Source organism: Neoarius graeffei, chromosome 11, assembly GCF_027579695.1.
Source record: "Neoarius graeffei isolate fNeoGra1 chromosome 11, fNeoGra1.pri, whole genome shotgun sequence".
NCBI classification, from domain to species: Eukaryota; Metazoa; Chordata; class Actinopteri; order Siluriformes; family Ariidae; genus Neoarius; species Neoarius graeffei.
This window is the reverse complement of record NC_083579.1, coordinates 16,017,258-16,041,410: the sequence shown is the minus strand read 5'-3', so window position 1 is coordinate 16,041,410 and position 24,153 is coordinate 16,017,258. Positions and strand designations below refer to the sequence as shown.

The 24,153-nt window shown below is 43.9% G+C and overlaps 1 protein-coding gene across 3 annotated transcripts; it reads right to left on the bottom strand.

Annotated features, from left to right (window-relative positions):
- Positions 1 to 1,050: 1,050 nt before the first annotated feature.
- On the bottom strand, positions 1,051 to 18,384 carry c11h14orf28 (chromosome 11 C14orf28 homolog). 3 transcript variants are annotated; one of them, XM_060933496.1, is made up of 5 exons: positions 18,213 to 18,384; positions 7,274 to 7,798; positions 6,948 to 7,037; positions 6,590 to 6,724; positions 1,051 to 2,575 (listed from the first exon to the last, which is right to left on the bottom strand). In XM_060933496.1, exons 1-5 carry the CDS (start codon positions 18,368 to 18,370, stop codon positions 2,392 to 2,394), a joined length of 1,092 nt encoding a protein of 363 aa, XP_060789479.1. In that variant the 5' UTR covers positions 18,371 to 18,384; the 3' UTR covers positions 1,051 to 2,391. The 3 variants fall into 3 exon arrangements, 2 of the variants coding, with proteins under 2 accessions (XP_060789479.1, XP_060789480.1); XM_060933497.1 differs by lacking the exon at positions 18,213 to 18,384 and adding an exon at positions 17,971 to 18,206; XR_009655620.1 differs by having other exon boundaries at positions 2,485 to 2,575; positions 6,524 to 6,724.
- Positions 18,385 to 24,153: the final 5,769 nt, after the last annotated feature.

Genomic DNA, 24,153 nt, shown 5'->3' with positions numbered 1-24,153 from the left:
TGCCACTCACAGATATGTAATATTGGATCATTTTCCTCAATAAATAAATGACCAAGTATATGTTTGTCTCATGTGTTTAACTGGGTTCTTTTTATCTACTTTTAGGACTTGTGTGAAAATCTGATGATGTTTTAGGTCATATTTATGCAGAAATATGGAAAATTCTAAAGGCTTCACAAACTTTCAAGCACCACTGTATACACCTATTGAAATTTCATTTAATTTGGGCAAATTTTACCAGTGTTATGCCTTTGATTACTAACAAACTTGCACTTCGGAAATTTCATCAAGATGTGCTTGCTTTCTGAAGTCAGCTTCCCTCACAATTTTTATCCCCTGCTGGCCAAAAGGCCCAAAGGGGGATTATGTCGTGGCAATGTCCGTCCATCCTGGGAAGGGTATTCACCGTCTTCTGAAATCAACTCCTCTCACAGTTCTTGGAGGAATTTCACAAAATTGACAAGATTCTTTGTTGTATATCGGTAAAGTACATATTGCAATTTTGTTCAATTCAGTCGCATTTTATCAGAGTTATGGCCTAGTTGCCAGTGGGGGATATTGTGCTCTCGGAGCACTCTTGTTAAAAATGCTAAGAGTCCATGTGACGAGAGCATCAGTTGTAGAATTTAACAATCCTAATATTAGTATATTTATCTTAAATTCAGTTTTTACTGCTAAGACTTTGTCACGAATTTAAGTGAAATACCCTTAAAATGAAATAAATAAAAATGACTTGAATGGCTAAATGTAAGAAGTACGATCTTGTTATAAGAACTGTTTTGATTATTTTGAGTTAATCAGATCTCGCATAATACGTTCCCCGATCTTATTTTGGAATTATTTAATCTAAAAACAGGTTAGATTTTTCATCTTACTTTAAGAAATCTTACCAAGTCAAATTTGACTAGTTCCATTGGCAGATTTTTTTCACCTGATTCAAGCAAATATGCTTTGTTTTAATCTTTTATTTCTTATTTTTGAAAGGCCATTTTTTGCAGTGTGCCATTTCCTGTTTAACTTCTCATCAAACAAACAATGCAGACAAAATAATTGATTTTGTTCTTTTTTAAAATTTTATTAAAAGGCAGTGCAAATGTATTTAGGTAATAATTATAAATATAGTCATCTTTGTGTAAACCAAATCAAAACGGTTAGGACCTGAAACCTTTCTTCATACAGGCGTGATTTTAACATGTCACGTCATTGGCTTTTATCACTGCACAGGTTCTCTCTCTCTCGCTCTCAAACACACACACACACACACACACACACACATTTAATAAGCCTTTAGTAATATATGAGAAAGTGATTTAAAAAAAAAATTGAAACACATGCCATTCAGCAGTGCCAACAAATGAAAAAAAAAAAAAACCAGGGCACCCAAATTCAGGGTTCATGCGTTAACATTGCGTAGGGAAGCAGAACATCTGCGGAATTTTGAGCAACATCATCAGCTTAGAACTCTCGGTTCATAACGAGGACAGAACGCCGCCTTCCTGAGGACTCGAGTCGGCGCTTTCTCTGTGACTCCACTTGTACAACACCGAGCAAAGCAGCAGCTCGCTCTGGTGGTGATCAGTCACTTGCACTAATCACTCAGTCACACTCCTGACTTTCTCAGGAATGTACACACGACCACCACTGCTGTGTTCATGGAGTAGTAAAACATCTGGATTCAGAACATCTGACGTTTTTAAATCATCGTCGCTGGACTGCAGAAGCGTCTCCTGATTTACTGCATGTTTGTTTGGATTCACTGTGAGGTTTTTTTTTTTTTTAAACAATGCTTTTAAGAAAAGAACGTGATTTTTTTTTTTCTTTAAGTAAGGTTTTATCTGTTCTGTGCTTCTATAAAGTAACGTTCGTACGGTTTCTCATCCTGGCCTAGAACTTTTACAGTCCGTTTACAGATTCTTGGATTCCAAGCACAACCTAAAAAAGTGAAGCTGTTTAACTCGGCTTTGCCGAATTGTCGCATTTATTACAAAAAGTACTGTATATATTTATATAAGGCATTTTTTTAAGAGTAAAAAAGGAGCTACAGTTTAAGTGCTATCCCTAAAGAGTCATTAAGGAACAGCGAGAATGCGAATGAAATGTTTGCGTTAATAGAGAATGTTCGGAATAAAAGTATTGGTGAGTTAACTGACTGGCTAAACAACATGCAGCAAGGATGAGCAGGACGACATTAACGAGGCGAGTTAAAGACTTTAACCATGATGACGACGATGATGCATTTCCAGTCTTCTGTCTGATTCTGGAGCAGGTTTCCATCCCTCATGTGAAGGCTGAGACAAACTGAATGGCATCAGGTGTGGGCTCCGTTTCGTCTGGAATGAGATCCCGTCCTGCAGGAGAGATGGGACAGACCCGCTCTGAAGGACGTGCGTGTCATTTTTCATGAGAGCGAACATAAACCAGGGAGGAGAGAAGCAGCAGCTCCGGAGGTTTGTTCACTAGGATCAAGTTGTCGCTCCGAAGCCCATCGTAGTGCATCCAGTAGCCGTCGATTTGGAACGCCGCAGAGTAGTGATGTTCCTCCCTGTTGAACAGAGTGGCGCCCTCTAGTGAATACCTGTAGGGAAAGAAAACACCACCACATATCGATATTACAATGCTGGTTTCAAGTCTGTGCCACACATCTAAGCCACGCCCCTCAAACGAAAAGCTAATTGTTTCAGCGTCGGGCTTTATACGGAATCAGCATCACGTTGTGTTGCATTATGAAGACAGAGAGCTTCAAACATACTGAACGTTATACGAATAAACCTTTTAGGGAAGGAAGGAAGCGCCAGTGTTGTAGTCGAGTCACGAAACCTCGAGTCCGAGAACACGACTCCAACCGCACTATTTGACGGTGGCATTAACATTAGTTTGTTCCTGAACGTGACGTATGAACAGGTGAACATGCTTCTCTTTGTCGGAAGTATTCTGTCAGAGATGGTTGGGAGACGGATGGAAGTGCAGAAGGTGTGTTTATTAATACAAGTGAAGACACGTAAACAATCCAGAACGGCAGGCAAAATTGTAAAACAGGCTGTCAAAGACGAGAAACAGGAAATCAGGGATCAGGAAACCAAACAAAGAAACGAGGCTTGGTACTGTAATGCCTCAGCAATGCAACTCAATACTTCGCAAAGCCAGCGTGTTTTTATATAGGTGCGCTGATTGCGCCTTAATCCTGTGCAGGTGTGAGTCGTTTACGGTGCGCACGAGTCCGCTTGGAGCACGCGCTGTCCAGAGCGCGCCCAAAAGTCTCTGATGCACGCAAACTAGTACAAAAATTAATTGTCGATATAAATATCTTATGCCAAATTACTGTGGCATGTTACAAAAAATAGAGTCCTCATCTCTAATTTAGGGGCGGCACGGTGGTGTAGTGGTTAGCGCTGTCGCCTCACAGCAAGAAGGTCCTGGGTTCAAGCCCCGTGGCCGGTGAGGGCCTTTCTGTGTGGAGTTTGCATGTTCTCCCCGTGTCCGCGTGGGTTTCCTCCGGGTGCTCCGGTTTCCCCCACAGTCCAAAGACATGCAGGTTAGGTTAACTGGTGACTCTAAATTGACCGTAGGTGTGAATGTGAGTGTGAATGGTTGTCTGTGTCTATGTGTCAGCCCTGTGATGACCTGGCGACTTGTCCAGGGTGTACCCCGCCTTTCGCCCGTAGTCAGCTGGGATAGGCTCCAGCTTGCCTGCGACCCTGTAGAACAGGATAAAGCGGCTAGAGATAATGAGATGAGATGAGATCTCTAATTTACGAGTCTGAATGCAGTTAGTGCGCGAGTCAGATTCGAGTACTACAAGCCTGGGAAGCGCAATATTTTTCAAAAGGTAATTAGTCAAGAAACTACCAGGAGCGTTGACGTTAAACTCAGTCGACAAAAGTAACAAACCTTCGAAGCTTATAACGTGCTCGTTCTCACAAACTAACAACTGATCGAAGCTCTGTTAAAGCTTTCGTCACATTCGTTTTGGACTTTGGAAATATAAACAAATGTGGGGGAGAGAGACAGCGAGAGCTCTGAGTGGGCGGGATGGCATGCTTTCTCTCTCCTGTCAATCACAGCGACACTAGCCAAGTGTCAGCTTGTGTATGTAGAAGAGGGTAGATGGTGGTGCTTACGCAGCCCTGTGACAGACGCAGCACTCAGGTTGATAGCTGTTGGCTAAGACCAAATTACAGAGAAAATTTATCGGAGGAACTCTTATTTATTTATCTAAAGAACATGCATCTAGAGTCAAGCCGGAAAGTTTGCACACCCCTTTCACCTACTCCACGTTTTATGTTACAGACATATTCTACAATAGACTGAGCTGCTTTTTTGTCTCAAAAGTCTACACAAAAGAGCCCATAATGTAGCCTGGGCCCGCCCATCCTAAGCGTGACGCAACACAAGGGCCTGTTGCGAGCTTAGTCTGGCCAAGCAAGCTATCTACAGCTCTTCCAAGCTCCGGAAAAATCGGGAGCCAATCAACTTTGAGCATCTCCAACGGCCCTGGGTAGAGGCGTGTTCAAGGCAGTGATGTAGTAGAACTGCGACCGGAAGCCATAGATTGTTTACAGAATCATGCTGTATTGAAAGCATTCAACGGGAAGTTCTCATTGAAAACGGAGCAAAGAGCAGCCCTGGAGGTATTTATTGAAAGGAAGGACGTTCTCGCCTTGCTCCCGACCGGCTTCGGTAAGAGTTTAATCTACCAGTTAGCCCCGCTAGTAGCCAAATCAATGGGGCTCAGCGAGAATCCTATCGTCGCGTCACATACGTCAGAGGAAAGAGTGATGTGATTGGTTTAAGCTTCGTCACAGCCTTTTCTGGCTTCGACCAGTAGCAAACTGAGGCATTTCAGGGAGGCGGGTCAACCACGGGCTCTGGGAGACGGTTGGGCTGAATATCTTGGCCAGACCAATAGCTCGTAGAGCTTTGAAGTCGCGTTAGCCAGACTACCCAGAATGACAACGTGAAAGCAAGTTTTTAGAAAATGTGCAATTTTATTTTACTGACAAAAATGGGTTATTTGGGGGTTCCATATCTGTACACACCCTCAGCCTAATACTTGGTTGATGCACCTTTGGCAGCAATTACAGCTTCAAGGCATCTTGGGAAAGAAGCTAGGAGCTTGGCACACTTGTTTCTGGACATTTTTGCCCATTCTTCTTGGCATATCCTTGCAAGCTCTGTCAGGTTGGATGGGGAGCATCGGTACACAGCCATTTTCAGCTCCTTCCACAGATGTTCAATTGGATTCAGATCTGGGCTCTGGCTGGGCCACTCAAGGACATTCACAGACTTTCTCTGGAGCTACTCCTTTGTTCTCTTGGCGGTGTGCTTCGGGTCGTTGTCATGTTGGAAGGTAAACCATTACCCCAGTCTGAGGTCCAGAGCGTTCTGGAGCAGGTTTTCTTCAAGGATCTCGGTGTACTTAGCTGCATTCGTCTTTCCCTCTATCAGGACTAGTCGCCCTGTTCCCGCTGCTGAAAAACATCCCCACATCATGATGCCACCGCCATGCTTCACTGTAGGGATGGCACTAGCCAGGTGATGAGCGGTGCCTGGTTTCCTCCAGACGTGATGCTTGGTATTCAGGCCAAAAAGTTCAATTTTGGTTTCATCAGACCAGATAATCTTGTTTCTCATGGTTTGAGAGTCCTCTAGGTGCCTTTTGGCAAACTCCAAGCAGGCTGTCATGTGCCTTTTACTAAGGAGTGGCTTCCGTCTGGCCACTCTACCATAAAGGCCTGATTTGTGGACTGCTGCCTGGAATGGTTGATCTTCTGAAAGGTTCTCCCATCTCCACAAGGATATGCTGAAGCTCTGTCAGAGTGACCTTCGGGTTCCTGCTCACCTCCCTGGCCAAGGCCCGTCTTCTCCGATCGCTCAGTTTGGCCGGGCGGCCAGGTGTAGGAAGATTCTTGGTGGTTCCAAACTTCTTCCATTTACGAATGATGATGGCCACTGTGCTCTTTGGGACCTGTAAAGCTGCAGCAATTTTTCTGTACCCTTCTCCAGATCTATGCCCTGACACAATCCTGTTTCTGAGGTCTGCAGATAATTCCTTTGACCCCATGGCTTGGAGTTTGCTCTGACATGCACGGTCAACTGTGGGACCTTATATAGGTAGGTGTTTGCGATCCCCAATCATGTCCAATCAATTGAATTTACCATAGGTGGACTCCAATTAAGTTGTAGAAACATCTCAAGCAGTATCAGTGGAAACAAAATGCACCTCAGCTCACTTTTGGGTGTCATATCAAAGGTGTACATATGATATTTTACATTTTGATTTTTAATAAATTAGCACAAATGTCTGAAAACCCGCTTTCACTTTGTCATTATGGGCTATTTTGTGACAAAAAAATGAACTCAATCTTTTGTAGAACAAGTCTGTAACGTCGTAAAACATGAAGATGGTGAAACGGGTGTAAAGACTTTCCGTCTTGACTGTACATCGTTAGCAGATTGGTACCCGTTTTGCGACCAGCGATAAACATTATACAGTACTTTACTACACTTCTTAGAATTTTAATACCTTTGCTGCTTTTAGTATTCATTCAAATATTCATTTACGAGAGGTAAAGAACATCAGGATGAACACCTGTGATCAGACAAAGCCAAATGGTATGGAACGTAGGAAAGGTCCTCAGATTTCCACATCTGCATGTTCAGGATGATGAAGGGAGGAGGACCGTAGCAGAACTCTCTCTGGGACAACTCTCTCAGCCCTTTACACCTGCAAAGGCACCAAGAGCACAGCAGGACACAGTACAGATCAGTGCATGATGTTAGCAGATGATGAATCGGCAGTAAATCTACGCGTTAAGTACAAAACGGGTTCTCTTTAGATAGACGAGGATTCACTTTGGATAGGAAGGGCTGCTTCTTGGTTGGTGTGTGTGAAGGGTTCGAGATTTTTTTTTCTAGGAGTGTCTCTCAGAGTAATAACGATACTTCACCCATATTCTTGGCAGAAGACTATCTTTGGACAGAAGAACTCGTCCACTGCAGACTGAATAGGATCTCGATCAGGAAGCTCATGTGGGGGGCTGTGGAGAGAAAGAGAGACATCTCTGAGTGGGCGGGATGGTGTACTTTCTCTCCCCTGTCAATCACAGCGACACTAGCCAATCGTTGCATAACCCTTTGGATTAAACCTTCTGCATCGTACTCTAACCCAAGTGCTGTCTGACATCTTACGAGCATTAGGTTACTGTTGCTGCTGTTTCGGAGCCTGAACTACTTAAAAATTCTCTCCGTTTTCTCATTCATTCATCAGACTCACTTGATATTGATGGTGTTCTGAAGGAGCTCCTGGAACCGAGATGGACAGCACCAGTTGGTGCAATAACTCCCCTGAACGGTAGACATCAGGTTCTCCAGATTCTTGGTAAAGTTCTCATGCTCGTTGCCAAAAAGATCGATCTCCAGAGCGGCTTGATGGATCTCGGAGCGGTACTGACGCTTCGACATCCTGTCCCAGATCCACAAAATCTTAACTGTGGTATAATCGTAGGAGTCCATCAGATAGAGAAAGTGCTCCACAAAGCGCTTCCCTAAAAACAAACTCACTTCCCGGCGGAAGGTTTGATTATCCCGCAGGATGACGTACAGGAGCATGAGAAAGCCATCGATGGTGCAGGTGTTTTTCAGACTGATTTTAACGTACAGGGGAATGCAAGAGACTGCTTTCTGACCAGCCCGTATTGTGTACACGCCACCCCAGGGGAGCACAGGCCTCCAGAAGGAGCAATACTCCGCATCGTTGTTCTTGATCAAAGCGCGGATCTCTTCAATCAAGGTTTTGGTCCTGGAAATAAATGTGATATGAATTAGCATATTTACACCAGAGTCGTACGCAACCTCTAGTGTTAACAATGCAACAGCAATATGTACAGTACTGTGCAAAAGTCTTACGCGCGATTTTTTTTCATACAAACTTTGTTATAGATTTTAGGCCCCGGTCACACCGCCCGAACTTTGCTGGAGCGTTCCTTGAACGGTAGGGAGGGGGGGCCGAATTTCGACAATGCTCGTCACCACGCACAAAATGGGAAAAAAATCGAAAACACGGGCGTTGGCTTAGCGGTGCACCGCTGAAGCCGGCGTTGGTTTAGCGGTAGCGAGCGTTGGTTTAGCGGTGACGCGAGCGTTGGTATAGCGGCGTTCTGCGCATGCGGGGTTTGGCTCGGCGGGGGTATAAAGTTGGTTTAGCGGCATACCGCTTGTGACTACGGAGCTGAACGGATCATTTTGATACAAGTTCTGATAGATTTTTGATAGAAGCTCCACCATCAGCTTATCATACAGTCCATGTTCAGGCTTTCTCAGTATCCACTGTCTGACCCACACAACTCTGTCTCTCCTTCTTCTCTCTCTTCTCCTTCTGTCAACAGCTTGTTGCAATCTGAGGAGGTTCTGATTCTGCTGCTGGACTAGTGCACCAATCATAGCAAGTCTCTCAGCATCCATGGTGATACAGTTTTACTGTAACTTTGAGCAAATTCGATATAGATGAGGTCTGAACTCAACAGCAGCTCGATTCCAAATGAGCTCCTGGTCCATTTCTCCCCGTATTTATAGCCAAATTCTGGTCCCGCTCGGACACCTCTATACCAACGCCAAACCAAAGTTCATCGCTGCCATGGATAGCTGCTTCAACGCCCGACACCGTTCCAGCAACCCCGTGTCTGCTCGTAAAATGCTTACAACCGTTCCACCGAAGTTTGTGCAACGTTTAATCGCTGCCCGGGCAACACTGGCGAAGCAGCGGTGGTCCAGCGTTCAAGATTTCTGCGTTGGCCTAGCGGACCCAAGCGTCCACGAACTTGCATCTTGCGGTGCCAAACTTTGACTGGGCGTTGGTGGAGCGGGGGTGAACTTTGCCGGGGCGGAAAATTGCCCCCTCCTCACCGCTCACAATATTTTGTGCAGCTCAAAACTTTCGGAGCGGTAGGAGGGCCCCTCGAGAAACATCAGCGGTGGCCGAGCGTATACGGCGTTGCTTTAACGGGGACCAACTTTTGTTAAATGGTGGTGAACGGTTACGAGCGGTGATGAATTTTTTTTCACCGCTCCAGGAACGCTCCAGCAAAGTTTGGGCGGTGTGACCGGGCTATTATGACTTTTTATGACTTCTACATTATCGAGTCAGTACAAAAATATTTTAGAGTTCCAAACATTTGCTCATTTTCCAGCACAAAATTAAATGTTACAGAAAAAAAATGTTTGTATCCGAGCAGCATATTCCATAAGAGAGCACTTTTCAGGTGAAAAAAGAAAACATAATGAAGGCTGCTGAGTTTTGGTGCAAAATTAAGAAGCGAGTGTGACCGTCAACATGTCCAGAAGAACTGTGGATGGTTCCGTAAGATGCTCAGTAAAACCTATGGGGTGATTTTATATGCACGTATGTAGTCACGAACAAACGCACACACCTTAAGCCTAGGTCACAACCGGACGTATGATTTTTTTGGCGTTTCCCAAATCACTGCGTTTTTTTTGTTCGTGGAGAAAGACGCACGTTGGCCGTAAGTTTGCCTTGCAACCTGAAAAAAACGTAAGCGCCCGTAGAGTTTGTTTGACATGACAAAGAACCTCTGTGGCTCGAAAATCAGCACGTCACACACGCGCCCTCCGTACGTTTCTTGCGTTTTTTGCACGTAGACCGGCCATAGGAGCACGTACGGCCGGTTGTGACCGAGGCTTTAAGTAATCACAAATGTATTCTGATTCATATCGATAATCTCACATACACTGATTTTTTTTTTTATGCTGATTATATATTAATTCAAAGCCGAAGATGTTGAATTTCAGTAAAGAATAAATTGAGTTGATTCGATTCAAAGTAATAAATTGACTTATGAATGATAATTACAGTAAAATACAGTAAAGACACTGTTTCTACTGAAGGTTGTTTTCTGTTAAATCGCAGGCCTGTTCAAAAAGTGTATTATTCTAACTCCTGCAGCGTTGTTAGCCAAGACCATGTTGAATTAAGCAATTGTTCGTTCTGGAGTGTTTTGCATGCTGATGTAATACATTTTATGAAGTTATTCTGAATTGGGTATTACAACAAACTGCAGTGTGCCTTTTCTTTTTCTTTTTTTTAAATCTTATGGTGTGGGAGACTGGCCAAGGCCACGAGTGTTGTGCTAGGTCACACCTGTGGCCTGTGTTGGCCTTAAACTTGATTTGACCCCAGCCATTTTGAATCATGAATGCTGTATTGTTTACAACATACAGTGGTGCTTGAAAGTTTGTGAACCCTTTAGAATTTTCTATAGTTCTGCATAAATAGGACCTAAAACATCATCAGATTTTCACACAAGTCCTAAAAGTAGATAAAGAGAACCCAGTTAAACAAATGAGAAAAACGATCCAATATTACATATCTGTGAGTGGCAAAAGTATGTGAACCTTTGCTTTCAGTATCTGGTGTGACCCCCTTGTGCAGCAATAACTGCAACTAAACGTTTGCGGTAACTGTTGATCAGTCCTGCACACCGGCTTGGAGGAATTTTAGCCCATTCCTCCGTACAGAACAGCTTCAACTCTGGGATGTTGGTGGGTTTCCTCACATGAACGGCTCGCTTCAGGTCCTTCCACAACATTTCGATTGGATTAAGGTCAGGACTTTGACTTGGCCATTCCAAAACATTATTCTTCTTTAACCATTCTTTGGTAGAACGACTTGTGTGGTTAGAGTCGTTGTCTTGCTGCATGGCCCACCTTCTCTTGAGATTCAGTTCATGGACAGATGTCCTGAGATTTTCCTTTAGAATTTGCTGGTGTAATTAAGAATTTATTGTTCCATCAATGATGGCAAGCTGTCCTGGCCCAGATGCAGCAAAACAGGCCCAAACCATGATACTACTACCACCACCATGTTTCACAGATGGGATAAGGTTCTCATGCTGGAATGCAGTGTTTTCCTTTCTCCAAACATAACGCTTCTCATTTAAACCAAAAAGTCCTATTTTAGTCTCATCCATCCACAAAACATTTTTCCAACAGCCTTCTGGCTTGTCCATGTGATCTTTAGCAAACTGCAGACGAGCAGCAATGTTCTTTTTGGAGAGCAGTGGCTTTCTCCTTGCAACCCTGCCATGCACACCATTGTTGTTTGGTGGACTCATGAACATTTGCTAATGTGAGAGAGGCCTTCAGTTGCTTAGAAGTTACCCTGGGGTCCTTTGTGACCTCGCCGACTATTACACACCTTGCTCTTGGAGTGATCTTTGTTGGTCAACCACTCCTGGGGAGGGTAACAATGGTCTTGAATTTCCTCCATTTGTACACAATCTGTCTGACTGTGGATTAGTGGAGTCCAAACTCTTTAGAGATGGTGTTGTAACCTTTTCCAGCCTGATGAGCATCAACAACGCTTTTTCTGAGGTCCTCAGAAATCTCCTTTGTTCGTGCCATGATACACTTCCACAAACACGTGTTGTGAAGATCAGACTTTGATAGATCCCTGTTCTTTAAATAAAACAGGGTGCCCACTCACACCTGATTGTCATCCCATTGACTGAAAACCCCCGACTCTAATTTCACCTTCAAATTAACTGCTCATCCTAGAGGTTCACATACTTTTGCCACTCACAGATATGCGATATTAGATCATTTTCCTCAATAAATAAATGACCAAGTATAATATTTTTGTCTCATTTGTGTAACTGGGTTCTCTTTTAGGACTTGTGTGAAAATCTGATGTTGTTTTAGGTCATATTTATGCAGAAATATTGAAAATTCTAAAGGGTTCACAAACTTTCAAGCACTTTCTTATCGTGTGTCTTAATTCTTTCTGAACTGACCATTAATACTGGAAAATTTGGCTCAGTAGATACAAAATATGAGAAGCGTGAGATGTCTCGCCCAATAGAAAATGTTGAAGTGGTATGACGTGACATGTTAACCAGTGAGATTATATGTATACACTGTTTTTTCTTTGAGACAGCGTAAAATGAGAACTTTGTAATTCTGAGTCGGTTCACTCTGCAGACCGAACACGGCTTTTATTATTTGATTTCATAAAAGTCTGAACCTTTCTGCAACCTCTTGGACTTTGACTCATTTTTTGCTTGGAGAGTTTGAGAGTTGTGTTTCCACAACACCTCCAGCTCAATTCCTTATAAAACTGCACTCACTGTACCTGAGACTCCTTTTTTTTTTTTTAAGCAAAGGGTCGTCTCACACCAAATACTCACTTTGTTTCATTTATTATTATGGCTTACTGATTACTGTTTATATATATTTTTTTAATGCTGAAACATTTCATTTCATTATTTTTAAGCCCATTTTTGGTCGACAGCATTTCTTTACATGCGCCTAAGGCTACGTTCACACTGCAGGCTGAAGTGACTCAAATCCGATCTTTTCGCCCATATGTGACCTGTATCCGATCTTTTATTGACAATATGAGCGACACAGATCCGATTTTTTCAAATCCGACCCAGGCCGTTTGGATATGTGGTCCTAATTCCGATTCCTATCCGCTCTTTTCATATGCGACTTCAGTCTGAACCGCCAGGTCGCATTCATCCGACTTACACGTCATCAACAAGCCACAAACGTCACTATTCTGCGCTGAAGTAGGCGGCGGGTCTCTCAAAAAAAGTTATAACAACATGGCGCATAATCACGGGCGCAGATAGAGAGTGGGACTCGTCCCACCCAGATTTAAATTCACCTCGCTCGGTCCCCCCCACTTATAGGGAGGAAAAAACGTCTATGCTGTCTTTAAATTAAAGGAAAACCTCACAGAAAAATCAAAAGACTAATTACCATTCGGTTTATTGAGGTGCACAGCAGTGTATACATAGTTGCAACAACTCACATAAAACAAAACAAAGACTGATATTCGGTTGGTTGAGCTGCGCAGACTGCACAGGTTGCGAGCTCGAGCTTGGTTGCTATGGTTACTAACAACAAGTTTGACAGGCATATCGGGGTTGGGGTTGGTTTGCTGGCAGCTTTGTCGTCCCCCCCCCAGTTCAAAAAACGTATCTGCACCGCTGCGCATGACATCAATGCGAGGGACGCTTCGGGCTGTGAAGGTTCTGAATCTTCTCAATGGAAGGACGCAGAGGTTAGGGAGCTGATTTCCATTTGGGGGGGATACAGCTATTCAAGCTAGATTGGATGGGTCATACCGCAACCGGGCGGTTTTACTTCCGTAAACACTGGCCATGCTCACTGCGTGTGACGTCGTCGTATCCTGCAGTGCGCATGCGGAACACTTTTAGGTCGCTTTTCGTTCATACTGAGGATCACATACAAGTCGCATATATTTGTTAATGTGAACAACCTCACAAAAAAATCGGATTTCACAAAAAAATCGGAATTGAGCATTAAGCCTTGCAGTGTGAACGTAGCGTAAGAGTTCTGCACAGCACTGCATCATGCTGAAAATAAATAATCGGTGGTTATAGTGACAAAGCTCATAAAGATTATCACGTTTACAATATCAGTGTGTTCGAACATGCTTAGACGACTCGATAACAGCTGTATACTTTCCTCTGTTGGTAAACAAGTGCAATATTGTAGGAAAAGAATAACTGGTCATTAGGGTGCCACTGAGTCTAATGGCCAAAAAAAATATTTTTTTAATGTTTTCCAGGTCCCACCCTCTCATTTTGTTCCTTTTATGAAGCATAGTAATTACTCCAAGTTTCATACAAATATATGCATATTTTTTGGTAGCGCACTAGGCTGAAATGTTTTCATAGAGTAACTATTCAGTAGCTGTTGCATGCGTGTATTAACACCCTTATTCAACACGTTTGTGATAAGGGTCTACCTAAAAGCCTGGTTCACATGTGCATGTGCATCATCTGCTCTGCAGACTGATTTGCAGCTGCTGTGTGAGCTGGAGAGCTACAAGAAACAACATGAAGCTGTTGCTAAAGCTGCAATAAAATCATTCTCTGGACACTTGGGGTACTTAAAGGGGCGGTCACACAGCACTCCGCGTCTATATCACGTACAAAAAGATACAAAAATCTGGTGGACGTGGTCGTAAGTGCTAATTTTTGGTCAATTTTGGCTTTGCCGTGCTTTGTACGGGGTATGGCCGTCGGCGGCTGTTTCACTGCTGCAGCACTGCCTAAGCACAGCTAACCAAGTCCAGCCACGCACCCAGATGTTCTGTACCACCCTCCTCCTCCTCCTCCTTCTTCTCTCAGCAAGGATATGTTGAGCCTGTATCAGTTGGTTCTGTTGGTGCTGGAGCATTAAGATGAGGACATCACAGCGTTGAGGGTTCATGTTCACCCCTTGACATCTAGACTGCAAGTGCCGAGGTCTCAGAAAATTACGGTATTTACATGCCGCAAATCAGAAGTGATGCAGAAGTGATTAGACAGTGATCAATCGAATTTAGAACTTGTTTGAGACGTCGTTTAACGGGCTTAGACAGTGCTATGTACGCGGAAAAATCCATTTCTCAGTGATAAGCCGCTAAACACACGCTATATCCCGTGATACCAACGCGTAACACCCGTCCGATGACCGTGCTCTGCCCGTGATAGACCGCCAAACTTTTGCGTCTTACCACGTCTCCCCAAGTTTTAATAACGGCCGGGACACTGATTATCACGTGTGTTTCACGTGTGTTGCACGTCTTTACCATGTGTGCCGGCCGTGGTTGTCCGCGGTCTAAAGTTTTGAGCAGTCCAAAACTTTTTGCCGCGTCCGACGCCGTTCCGATTTTCCCCTGCGTCCTGTCACGCCTGTATATCGACTGTAACACGTTTTAACTTCGACATCAACACGAACAACATCGTCTGCTTCACGGGAGAGCACTTTTTGACGGGTTTTGGCCGTGATAAAGCCGTAAAGCGCTGTGTGACCGGGCCTTAAGTGAAATCCTGGTCGGTTTAGCATTCTTTGACTCTGCAGTGTCAGCTGAGGTGAAGTCAGCCATGGTGAAAGCCCTTGACAAGAAAATAACATATCATCCTCGACGCATTGCCTTCAACCCCACAGCACCTCAGAAGCAGTTGTTTGACTTTTGTATCACAACACACCAAGCAGCTTTTCACAGCCTTTAACAGAGCACAGAAATTCCTCATGAACAGTCCAGATACATGGAGCAGTGACAATGATTACATTGTTGGCCAACAGAAAGTGAGAAGTCTGAAAGTCGTCAACGATGCAGCTGAGCGAGGGGTGGCCTTGATTCGGGCGTTCAATGGAGTCCTGACCAATCAAGAAGAACAAAAACAGTTCTTGTTGCAAGTCGTGGAGAAACACCGCCATGACTTTCCAAACAGTAACAAATCCACCTTGACTGCACTCACTGCAGCTGCTGTTGACAACTAAATTGCGGACAACTAATTTACATTGTGACATTTTGGTCACTGTTTGTGTTCAAAAATCATTTGTTGACTTTTGAAGTAACTGCTAGTAACTGTTTGATTTTCATGATTTCTGCAGTATTGGTTTTTTTTTTATGTTAAATTTAACATCTCATCTCATTATCTCTAGCCGCTTTATCCTTCTACAGGGTCGCAAGCAAGCTGGAGCCTATCCCAGCTGACTACGGGCGAAAGGTGGGGTACACCCTGGACAAGTCGCCAGGTCATCACAGGGCTGACACATAGGCTACGTTTACATTATGTCGAATCAGCGGATCATCAGATTAACGTTCTTAAAACAATTCGCGTTTACACTAAAACCGTTAGCCGTGCACACAGCAATGCCAATACGCGGATACGCTAATCACATGACTTTAGACGGCGCGTAACATGATCCCAGTACATTTCAGACGGCGTGTAACATGATCCCAGTGCATTTAGGGCATGCGCAAGGCTCACCACTTGCAAGTAGACGGCTGGCAAGCCTAATACACGGATACGCTCGGCTCCGCAGGCATCCTGCGCTCCAAATCACTCCGCCCTGAACAGCGAGTGCCCTCTGGAGGGTGCGCACTCCGGCCCTGCGCAGCTCACAGAGCGCGCGAGTGAAGTGAACAAGCCAGGATTCGGGACTGAGCCGCTGTGTGTGTGTGATCCCAGCGCATATCACTTACTATTTGCAAGTGGAAGGATGGCAAGCCTAAAGACAATCATAACTACACAATGGGCAGTATTTGCATCAGTATTTGCAGTATTTTCATACTTTTATACTCTTTAATGAAAGGTGATACAAGGCGGAAGTCCACGCCGTTTTTCAGCAGTCGCGTCACATGACCAACGCCAGCGAATCAGGAAGGTGGATGTCACAGTGACGTTGTCCAATGAGACGCCAGCTAGAGCTCAGCACAGCGTACTTGCGTATTCTGAATGTTTACACAGCACCGGAGCTGACACAATCTGGATTGAATACGTGGACGCTGGCGGATTCCCGTTTCCTGGCGTTTCCAGGGGGTTTAATGTAAACGGACAGTGCATCCGCGAAGAAAACGAGACAGATACGGTCTAATGTAAACGTAGCCATAGACACAGACAACCATTCACACTCACATTCACACCTACGGTCAATTTAGAGTCACCAGTTAACCTAACCTGCATGTCTTTGGACTGTGGGGGAAACCAGAGCACCCGGAGGAAACCCACGCGGACACGGGGAGAACATGCAAACTCCGCACAGAAAGGCCCTCGCCGGCCACGGGGCTCGAACCTGGACCTTCTTGCTGTGGGGCGACAGCGCTAACCACTACACCACCGTGCCGCCCCTAAATTTAACATTATATCAGAATTTTTTGGAAAATTACACATATTGTATAACTTTGGAACTGTTGAGCTACCAGTAAATATTATTATAATACATCCACACTTTTGGGGCTTTTCCACTACCAACGTGGCTGAGTTGGGCTGAGCCACGCGGTGCTGAGTCGAGCTGAGTGGGGCTGTTGGAGTTGCATTTTGACTACAACCGTGCTGAACCATGCTGGCTGGAAGTGGGTGGACACATTGGGTGGAGTTAGCGAAAGTGGGTGGACGTCACGTGATGTCATTAGGCGGCGCAAACAGTGACATCAGTGACCTTTTAAGCGGTAGTCTCACGACCCGGATAGTAAACAATAAACATGGAGGACATGGAGTCGTTAGTGTTGCTGGTCTTGGTGCTGTGGCTTGTTGTCACCGACAACGCATACTTGCAAGAGCGTATAGATGAGGCGAGGCGCATAAGGCTTCAGAAAGAGAATTCTTCTTCTTCCGGGTTTACGGTGTTTACAGATCCCACCGTGCTCATGGGGCGTGTGTGGGCGTGTGAGGACATTCCTCCTCACCAATCAGTGCACAGGGGAGTGTCTCCTCATGCCCCTAGCCCCACTTGGCTCGGTTGGGCTCGCTTCAGCCCCACTCCAAAACCGTGCGAGTTTTGGGTGCTGAGTAAGGCTGAAGTGAGCTCAGTCGTGCTGCTCTGAGGTAGTCAAAACGCGAGCCGTGTTGGGCTGAAGTGAGCTGAAAAAGGGTAGTGGAAAAATCCCATTTGTCACATTTTTTCTTTTCACATTATGAACACATTTAAGGGGTGGGACAATGAAAATTAGAAACTTCACTTTTGAGTGGCACCCTACTGGTCATCTTATTACCATCATCACTGACATCAGATTAGATCACAAATCAAAATTTTCAGTTCAAATAATCTTGTCTTTGGTCTGATTAATTCATTTCAGACCTGAGGGATTTATTTTATTTCCAAATGAAGTGCAGGAGAAGAACATTGAGAACACTTTTAAAAGTTCTGCACATGGACTTGAAGATTTGAATTATTATTATTATTATTATTATTCATTGACTCCGCCCCCATTTTTACACATGCACACAAAGCTCCGCCCCCAAACCTGACAGAATTAGCTTGAAAGCTGACTATAACAAACATTCAACCTGAAGGCAGGTTTTCAAAGGCTTTTTTTTTCTCTTTACAGCTACATTAACAAACTTTTAATGAGAAATGATTATTTTATTCATTTCTACACAATTTCCCACCTTGTTCATACGAGTAAGAAATGAAAACACTTGACAATTGTACCTTTTTAGCATGTAGCACAAGCGCTTCGCCGAGTGACGGAAACCAGGCTGGTGCTGTGTGGACGCTTTAATCACTTTCAGAGATTTGTGACCCATTTTGGAGACTAATGCAGACTGTTAGCGCTGAGGATTTCACTCTTTCCCCTCAATAATGCGCTATAATCGAGCATTCGTGATAAACCGTGTAGCTTAGCCACCTAGCTGGAGTTTCACGTCTGAAACGTCACGAAGTTTATACTTTACCTCTCAATCTGCACACTCCGACCGGATTCTGACGTCACTTCCTCTATGTCCTTTAAACAGCACACACCACTCTCCATCGTTCTCTGGTTTTCATGTCTTAAAAATGCCCAAAAGCCCCCCAAGCTGTCTTTCTCATAACTGAGCAGAAAACATGGCATCTGTATTTTCACAACATCCTGTGACGTGTCCAGTGGATACGCCCACCCACCAAGAGTGACTCGCCGAATGGGCGTGGCTTGGTGCGACGCTCATTTTCGAGTTCAAAACTCGAATAGTGTCAGAAAGCGTATGGGTTCTTTTCCCAGCACTTACCAGGCGTTATATAAAGTAAAACTGGAATGAAAATGTGTGTTCGTGTATCATTTTAGTGACGGGAAATTCCGGATCTTTTCAGTGAGTCATTTGGGACCATTTGACTCAGTATTCTAATAAGAATCGACTCTTTCGGCTCACTGCTGGTTCTGTTTTGTTTCAGAATCATCTCATCTGATTATCTCTAGCCGCTTTATCCTGTTCTACAGGGTCACAGGCAAGCTGGAGCCTATCCCAGCTGACTACGGGTGAAAGGCGGGGTACACCCTGGACAAGTCGCCAGGTCATCACAGGGCTGACACACAACCATTCACGCTCACATTCACACCTACGGTCAATTTAGAGTCACCAGTTAACCTAACCTGCATGTCTTTGGACTGTGGGGGAAACCGGAACACCCGGAGGAAACCCGCTCGGACAACATGCAAACTCCGCACAGAAAGGCCCTCTCCAGCCACGGGGTTCGAACCCGGACCTTCTTGCTGTGAGGCGACAGCGCTAACCACTACACCACCGTGCCGCCCCAATCTAAAATATGCAGTTTTAAAAAGTGGACATATTTAAGAAAAAGTCTTTATTTGTCACATGCACACTCAAGTTCATCCTCTGCATTTAATCCATCCGGAGCAGTGAACACACGCGCACACATACCCAGGGAGCAGTAGGTACCTTGTTCAAGGGCACTTCAGCCCAAGGCCGCCCCATGTTAACATAACTTGCATGCAGACATGGGGAGAACATGCAAACTCCACTCAGAAAGGCCCCCGTTGACCACTAGGCTCAAACCCAGAACCTTGTTGCTGTGAGGCGACAGTGCTAACCACTACACCACTTTCCTTTTCTTACAAAGCCCCACAGTTATGGAACAGCCTTCCAAGTAGTGTTCGGGAATCAGACACAGTCTCAGCGTTTAAGTCTAGGCTGAAAACAAATCTGTTTAGTCACGCCTTTTGTTTATGAGGTAAAGGTGTAGATCTGGAGGGTCCTCAGACATAGAGTGTTTGGTAAACTGGGATGTATGGATGCTGTCAGTCCCCACTCGCTTGCTCACTCGAGTTTGTTGACGGTGTAGTGGCTGACTGCTTTATGTCCCGGGGCTCCCTCATGTCTGTGTTACCTTCTGGCTCTCCCCTTTTAGTTATGCTGTCATAGTTAGTTTTGCCGAAGTCCCTGCTTGTGCTCAGTGCAATATGTGTACTGTTCCTACTTATTCAGGTGACATTGGGCATACCTAACAACCTGTGTTTTCTCTCTCTCTCCCCCCCCAAAATCTGTCCCTCTGAGTTACATATCGGTCCTGGAATCGAGATGCTGACCTCTTCTGCTCCTTGGATCTGCCTGATCCATCCTGGTGCCCTGTGTCTGGTTGGAGCCTCATCGCATCGCTCCTGTGGAGGACGGCCCCATGAGGACAGTTGAAAGTCAAACCTGGAGGACGCTCTGGACTCTTACAGTAATGCTTTTATGGCTGAGGACTACAGTTGACTTGCTAACTTTAGGACTGCAGTTGTCATGAACAGTTTTGCACTCAAGTTTCCATCAATGAAGAGTTATAACATCAACAAAACTGACTTCATGTTAAAACTGTTTATGTTATAGTCATGTTGTTTGTTGTTGCCCAAATGAGGATGGGTTCCCTTTTGAGTCTGGTTCCTCTTGAGGTTTCTTCCTCATGTCATCTGAGGGAGTTTTTCCTTGCCCCCGTCGCCACAGGCTTGCTCATTGGGGATAGATTAGGGATAAAATTAGCTCATGTTTTAAGTCGTTCAAATTCTGTAAAGCTGCTTTGCGACAATGTTTATGATTAAAAGCGTGATACAAATAAACTTGACTACACCACCGTGCCAACATAAGGGGTATGTCTACGGATTGTTTTGAAATCCAAGCTGTACAGTGTGTCCCAGAATGTGCAATAAAAGTTCCCAGAATGAAGATGACCATGAAATGTGCAAAACCAAAGTGCAGAGACGAAATACATTAATTTCACAGATTGAAAGTATGAGTTTAGATTCAGTGGGGACTCTGACCTTATTGATGAGGCAGCTGCAGTGGGGGGAAAAACTGGCCTTATGGCGTGAGGTTTTGGGTCTAATGAACTGCAACCTCCTACCAGAGGGGAGCGATTCAAAAAGTTTGTGTCCGGGGTGAGAGGGGTCAGCCACAATCCTTTCTGCTCTCCTCAGGGTCCTGGACTCGTACAGGTCCTGAAGAGAAGGAAGGTTGCAGCCAGTCGTCTTCTCAGCAGAGCAAATGATGTACTGCAGTCTGCTCTTATCCCTGGCAGTGGCAGCAGTGTACCAGACGATGATGGAAGAGGTGAGGATGGACTCGATGATGGCAGTGTAAAAGTGTACCATCACTGTAGCTCAAACTTCTTTAACTGCCACAGGAAGTACAGTGGTGCTTGAAAGTTTGTGAACCCTTTAGAAGTTTCTATATTTCTGCATAAATAGGACCTAAAACATCATCAGATTTCCACACAAGTCCTAAAAGTACATAAAGAGAACCCAGTTAAACAAATGAGACAAAAATATGATACTTGGTCATTTATTTATTGAGGAAAATGATCCAATATTACATATCTGTGAGTGGCAAAAGTATGTGAACCTCTAGGATTAGCAGTTAATTTGAAGGTGAAATTAGAGTCAGGTGTTTTCAATCAATGGGATGACAATCAGGTGTGAGTGGGCACCCTGTTTTATTTAAAGAACAGGGATCTACCAAAGTCTGATCTTCACAACACATGTTTGAGGAAGCGTATCATGGCACGAACAAAGGAGATTTCTGAGGACCTCAGAAAAAGCGTTGTTGATGCTCATCAGACTGGAAAAGGTTATGAAACCATCTCTAAAGAGTTTGGACTCCACCAATCCACAGTCAGACAGACTGTGTATTCATGAAGGAAATTCAAGACCATTGTTACCCTCCCCAGGAGTGGTCGACCAACAAAGATCACTCCAAGAGCAAGGCGTGTAATAGTCGGAGAGGTCACAAAGGACCCCAGGGTAACTTCTAAGCAACTGAAGGCCTCTCTCACATTGGCTAATGTTAATGTTCATGAGTCCACCATCAGGAGGACACTGAACAACAGTGGTGTGCATGGCAGGGTTGCAAGGAGGAAGCCACTACTCTCCAAAAAGAACACTGCTGCTCGTCTGCAGTTTGCTAAAGATCATGTGGACAAGCCAGAAGGCTGTTGGAAAAATGTTTTGTGGACGGATGAGACCAAAATAGAACTTTTTGCTTTAAATAGGAAGCGTTATGTTTGGAGAAAGGAAAACACTGCATTCCAGCATAAGAACCTTATCTCATCTGTGAAACATGGTGGTGGTAGTATCATGATTTGGGCCTGTTTTGCTGCATCTGGGCCAGGACAGCTTGTCATCATTGATGGAACAATGAATTCTGAATTATACCAGTGAATTCTAAAAGAAAATGTCAGGACATCTGTCCATGAACTGAATCTCAAGAGAAGGTGGGTCATGCAGCAAGACAATGACCCTAACCACACAAGTCGTTCTACCAAAGAATGGTTAAAGAAGAATAAAGTTAATGTTTTGGAATGGCCAAGTCAAAGTCCTGACCTGAATCCAATCGAAATGTTGTCAAAGGACCTGAAGCAAGCAGTTCATGTGAGGAAACCCACCAACATCCCAAAGTTGAAGCTGTTCTGTACGGAGGAATGGGCTAAAATTCCTCCAAGTTGGTGTGCAGGACTGATCAACAGTTACCGGAAACGTTTAGTTGCAGTTATTGCTGCACAAGGGGGTCACACCGGATACTGAAAGCAAAGGTTCATATACTTTTGCCACTCACAGATATGTAATATTGGATCATTTTCCTCAATAAATAAATGATCAAGCATTATCTACCTTTAGGACTTGTGTGAAAATCTGATGATGTTTTAGGTCCTATTTATGCAGAAATTTAGAAAATTCTAAAGGGTTCACAAACTTTCAAGTACCACTGTAGGTATTGTCACCACTTCACCCTCATCTGCCATCTCTTACACCTGTTCATGTAATTTCATCTAACTAAAATACAATATATACAGTACATTTCTTTCGCAATTTTCCCTCTTTGTGCAACTTAATTATAGTGCAATATACATTTCAACACATTCATTACAGTGCAATTTTAGTGTAATGATAAACATGTACATCAGTTTGCTGTATAATAATACATTACACACATTAATGCCAACTGCTTAGCTGCTGAAAATCAAAGTGTAGATTAATGCAGTGGTAATAAGTTAATACAAAAAATAAAAATAAAAAAGTTACTTTTAAACAATATTCAAGCTGTTTTCCTCATGACTGGAGTCTTGCACTGCTACTTCCTTGCTGTATGGCATTAAAAGTTGTCCTCTTTGAAATGACAGAATGTAAGATCCTCTGAATGTCATATTGGGTTTAATATTTAAACTTTTCTGGACCATTTCTGTTTCTGTATTTTCAACTCTTTAAAACAATGTTTAGAAATGTTGAAATAAATTTCTTCAGAGAAAAACAAATGCGTCATCAAGAAATAATTCTTTTTAACCAAAAACAACTTTGACTGGAACCGTGTTCTTTGGTCTAATGGAATAAAAATGGTGGTTTTTGGAAATAAACACTCAAGGTGGGTTTGGAGTAAAAAGAAGGCTGGCTATAATGAAAAGAACCCGATCCCAACTGTAAAATATGGTGGAGGTTCTGATGTTTTGGGGCTGTTTTTCCTCCGAAGTCCCTGGAAACCTTGTTAGGGTCCATGGCATCATGGACTCCATGAAATACCAGGACATTTTAAAGCTAGACTGCCTTTCAAGTTCATAAAATCAGTGAAATTTAGTTCCATCTGAAATTTGGTCATTGTGATATATGTTTATTTCTGCAATATCTCACAAAATATCAGGCCATTCTGTGGCTGGGAAGTTATTTAATTTGAGGGGATTCCTGAGCAAATAATGTGCATGAAATCGCTCGCTTCGTGCAGTCAAGCAGACAGAGGAAGTCCGTATGCGCATGCACAGGTTTACCTTTGGCCGTGCACTGACAGTTACATCATTCTGTCGCTAAATGAACAGCTGATCACACTGAGCCAATATTTATTAGTTTGGTCCTGTGTTTCCTTTCCTTCGCAACATAACGTCTTTTCTTCTCGCTTTCTGTTACTGTAGTCAGTATTTCACGTTTCATTCGCACACTCACATCCTCCATTTTTCTCTCCTGTTTCAAATTTGTATCCCACAATGCTTTGCGCAAATGGGGAAAGCCCACCACGTGGTGCATGACGTAGTATCTTGAATTGGGTCATGTTGAAGCAGGAAATAATAGCGGAGAATTTAGGGCCACATGGCCCTAAAATTATTAATTGTTCTGTTAGAAAAAAACTAATAAAATTGGAAGTCTGTGATTCGAATCCAGTAGCTTCCAGTCCACTAAACAAAAATAATTGGGTGTCAGGGAAAATTCTTTTTATGACCTACACTTGAAAAATCTGAAAGGCAGTCTACCTTTAAATGAGAATCTCGCTGCCTTTGCCAGGAAATATGTCTGTAAAGGTTCTCAGTCATGCAGGTCATTTTAAACCACAGGTGCTAAATAAGGCAACTGGACTTGCTTGAAATTCTTGAAGACGTTTCACCTCT

Excerpts from the sequence above, each read along its gene's own strand:
- c11h14orf28 (XM_060933496.1), bottom strand. The coding sequence starts at position 18,370 with ATGCCATGTTTTCTGCTCAGTTATGAGAAAGACAGCTTGGGGGGCTTT. Across the intron at positions 7,799-18,212 it reads CGGAGTGTGCAGATTGAGAG|GACCAAAACCTTGATTGAAG; the intron begins GTAAAGTATAAA and ends ATTTATTTCCAG. Across the intron at positions 6,725-6,947 it reads GTCTTCTGCCAAGAATATGG|GTGTAAAGGGCTGAGAGAGT; the intron begins GTGAAGTATCGT and ends GTGCCTTTGCAG.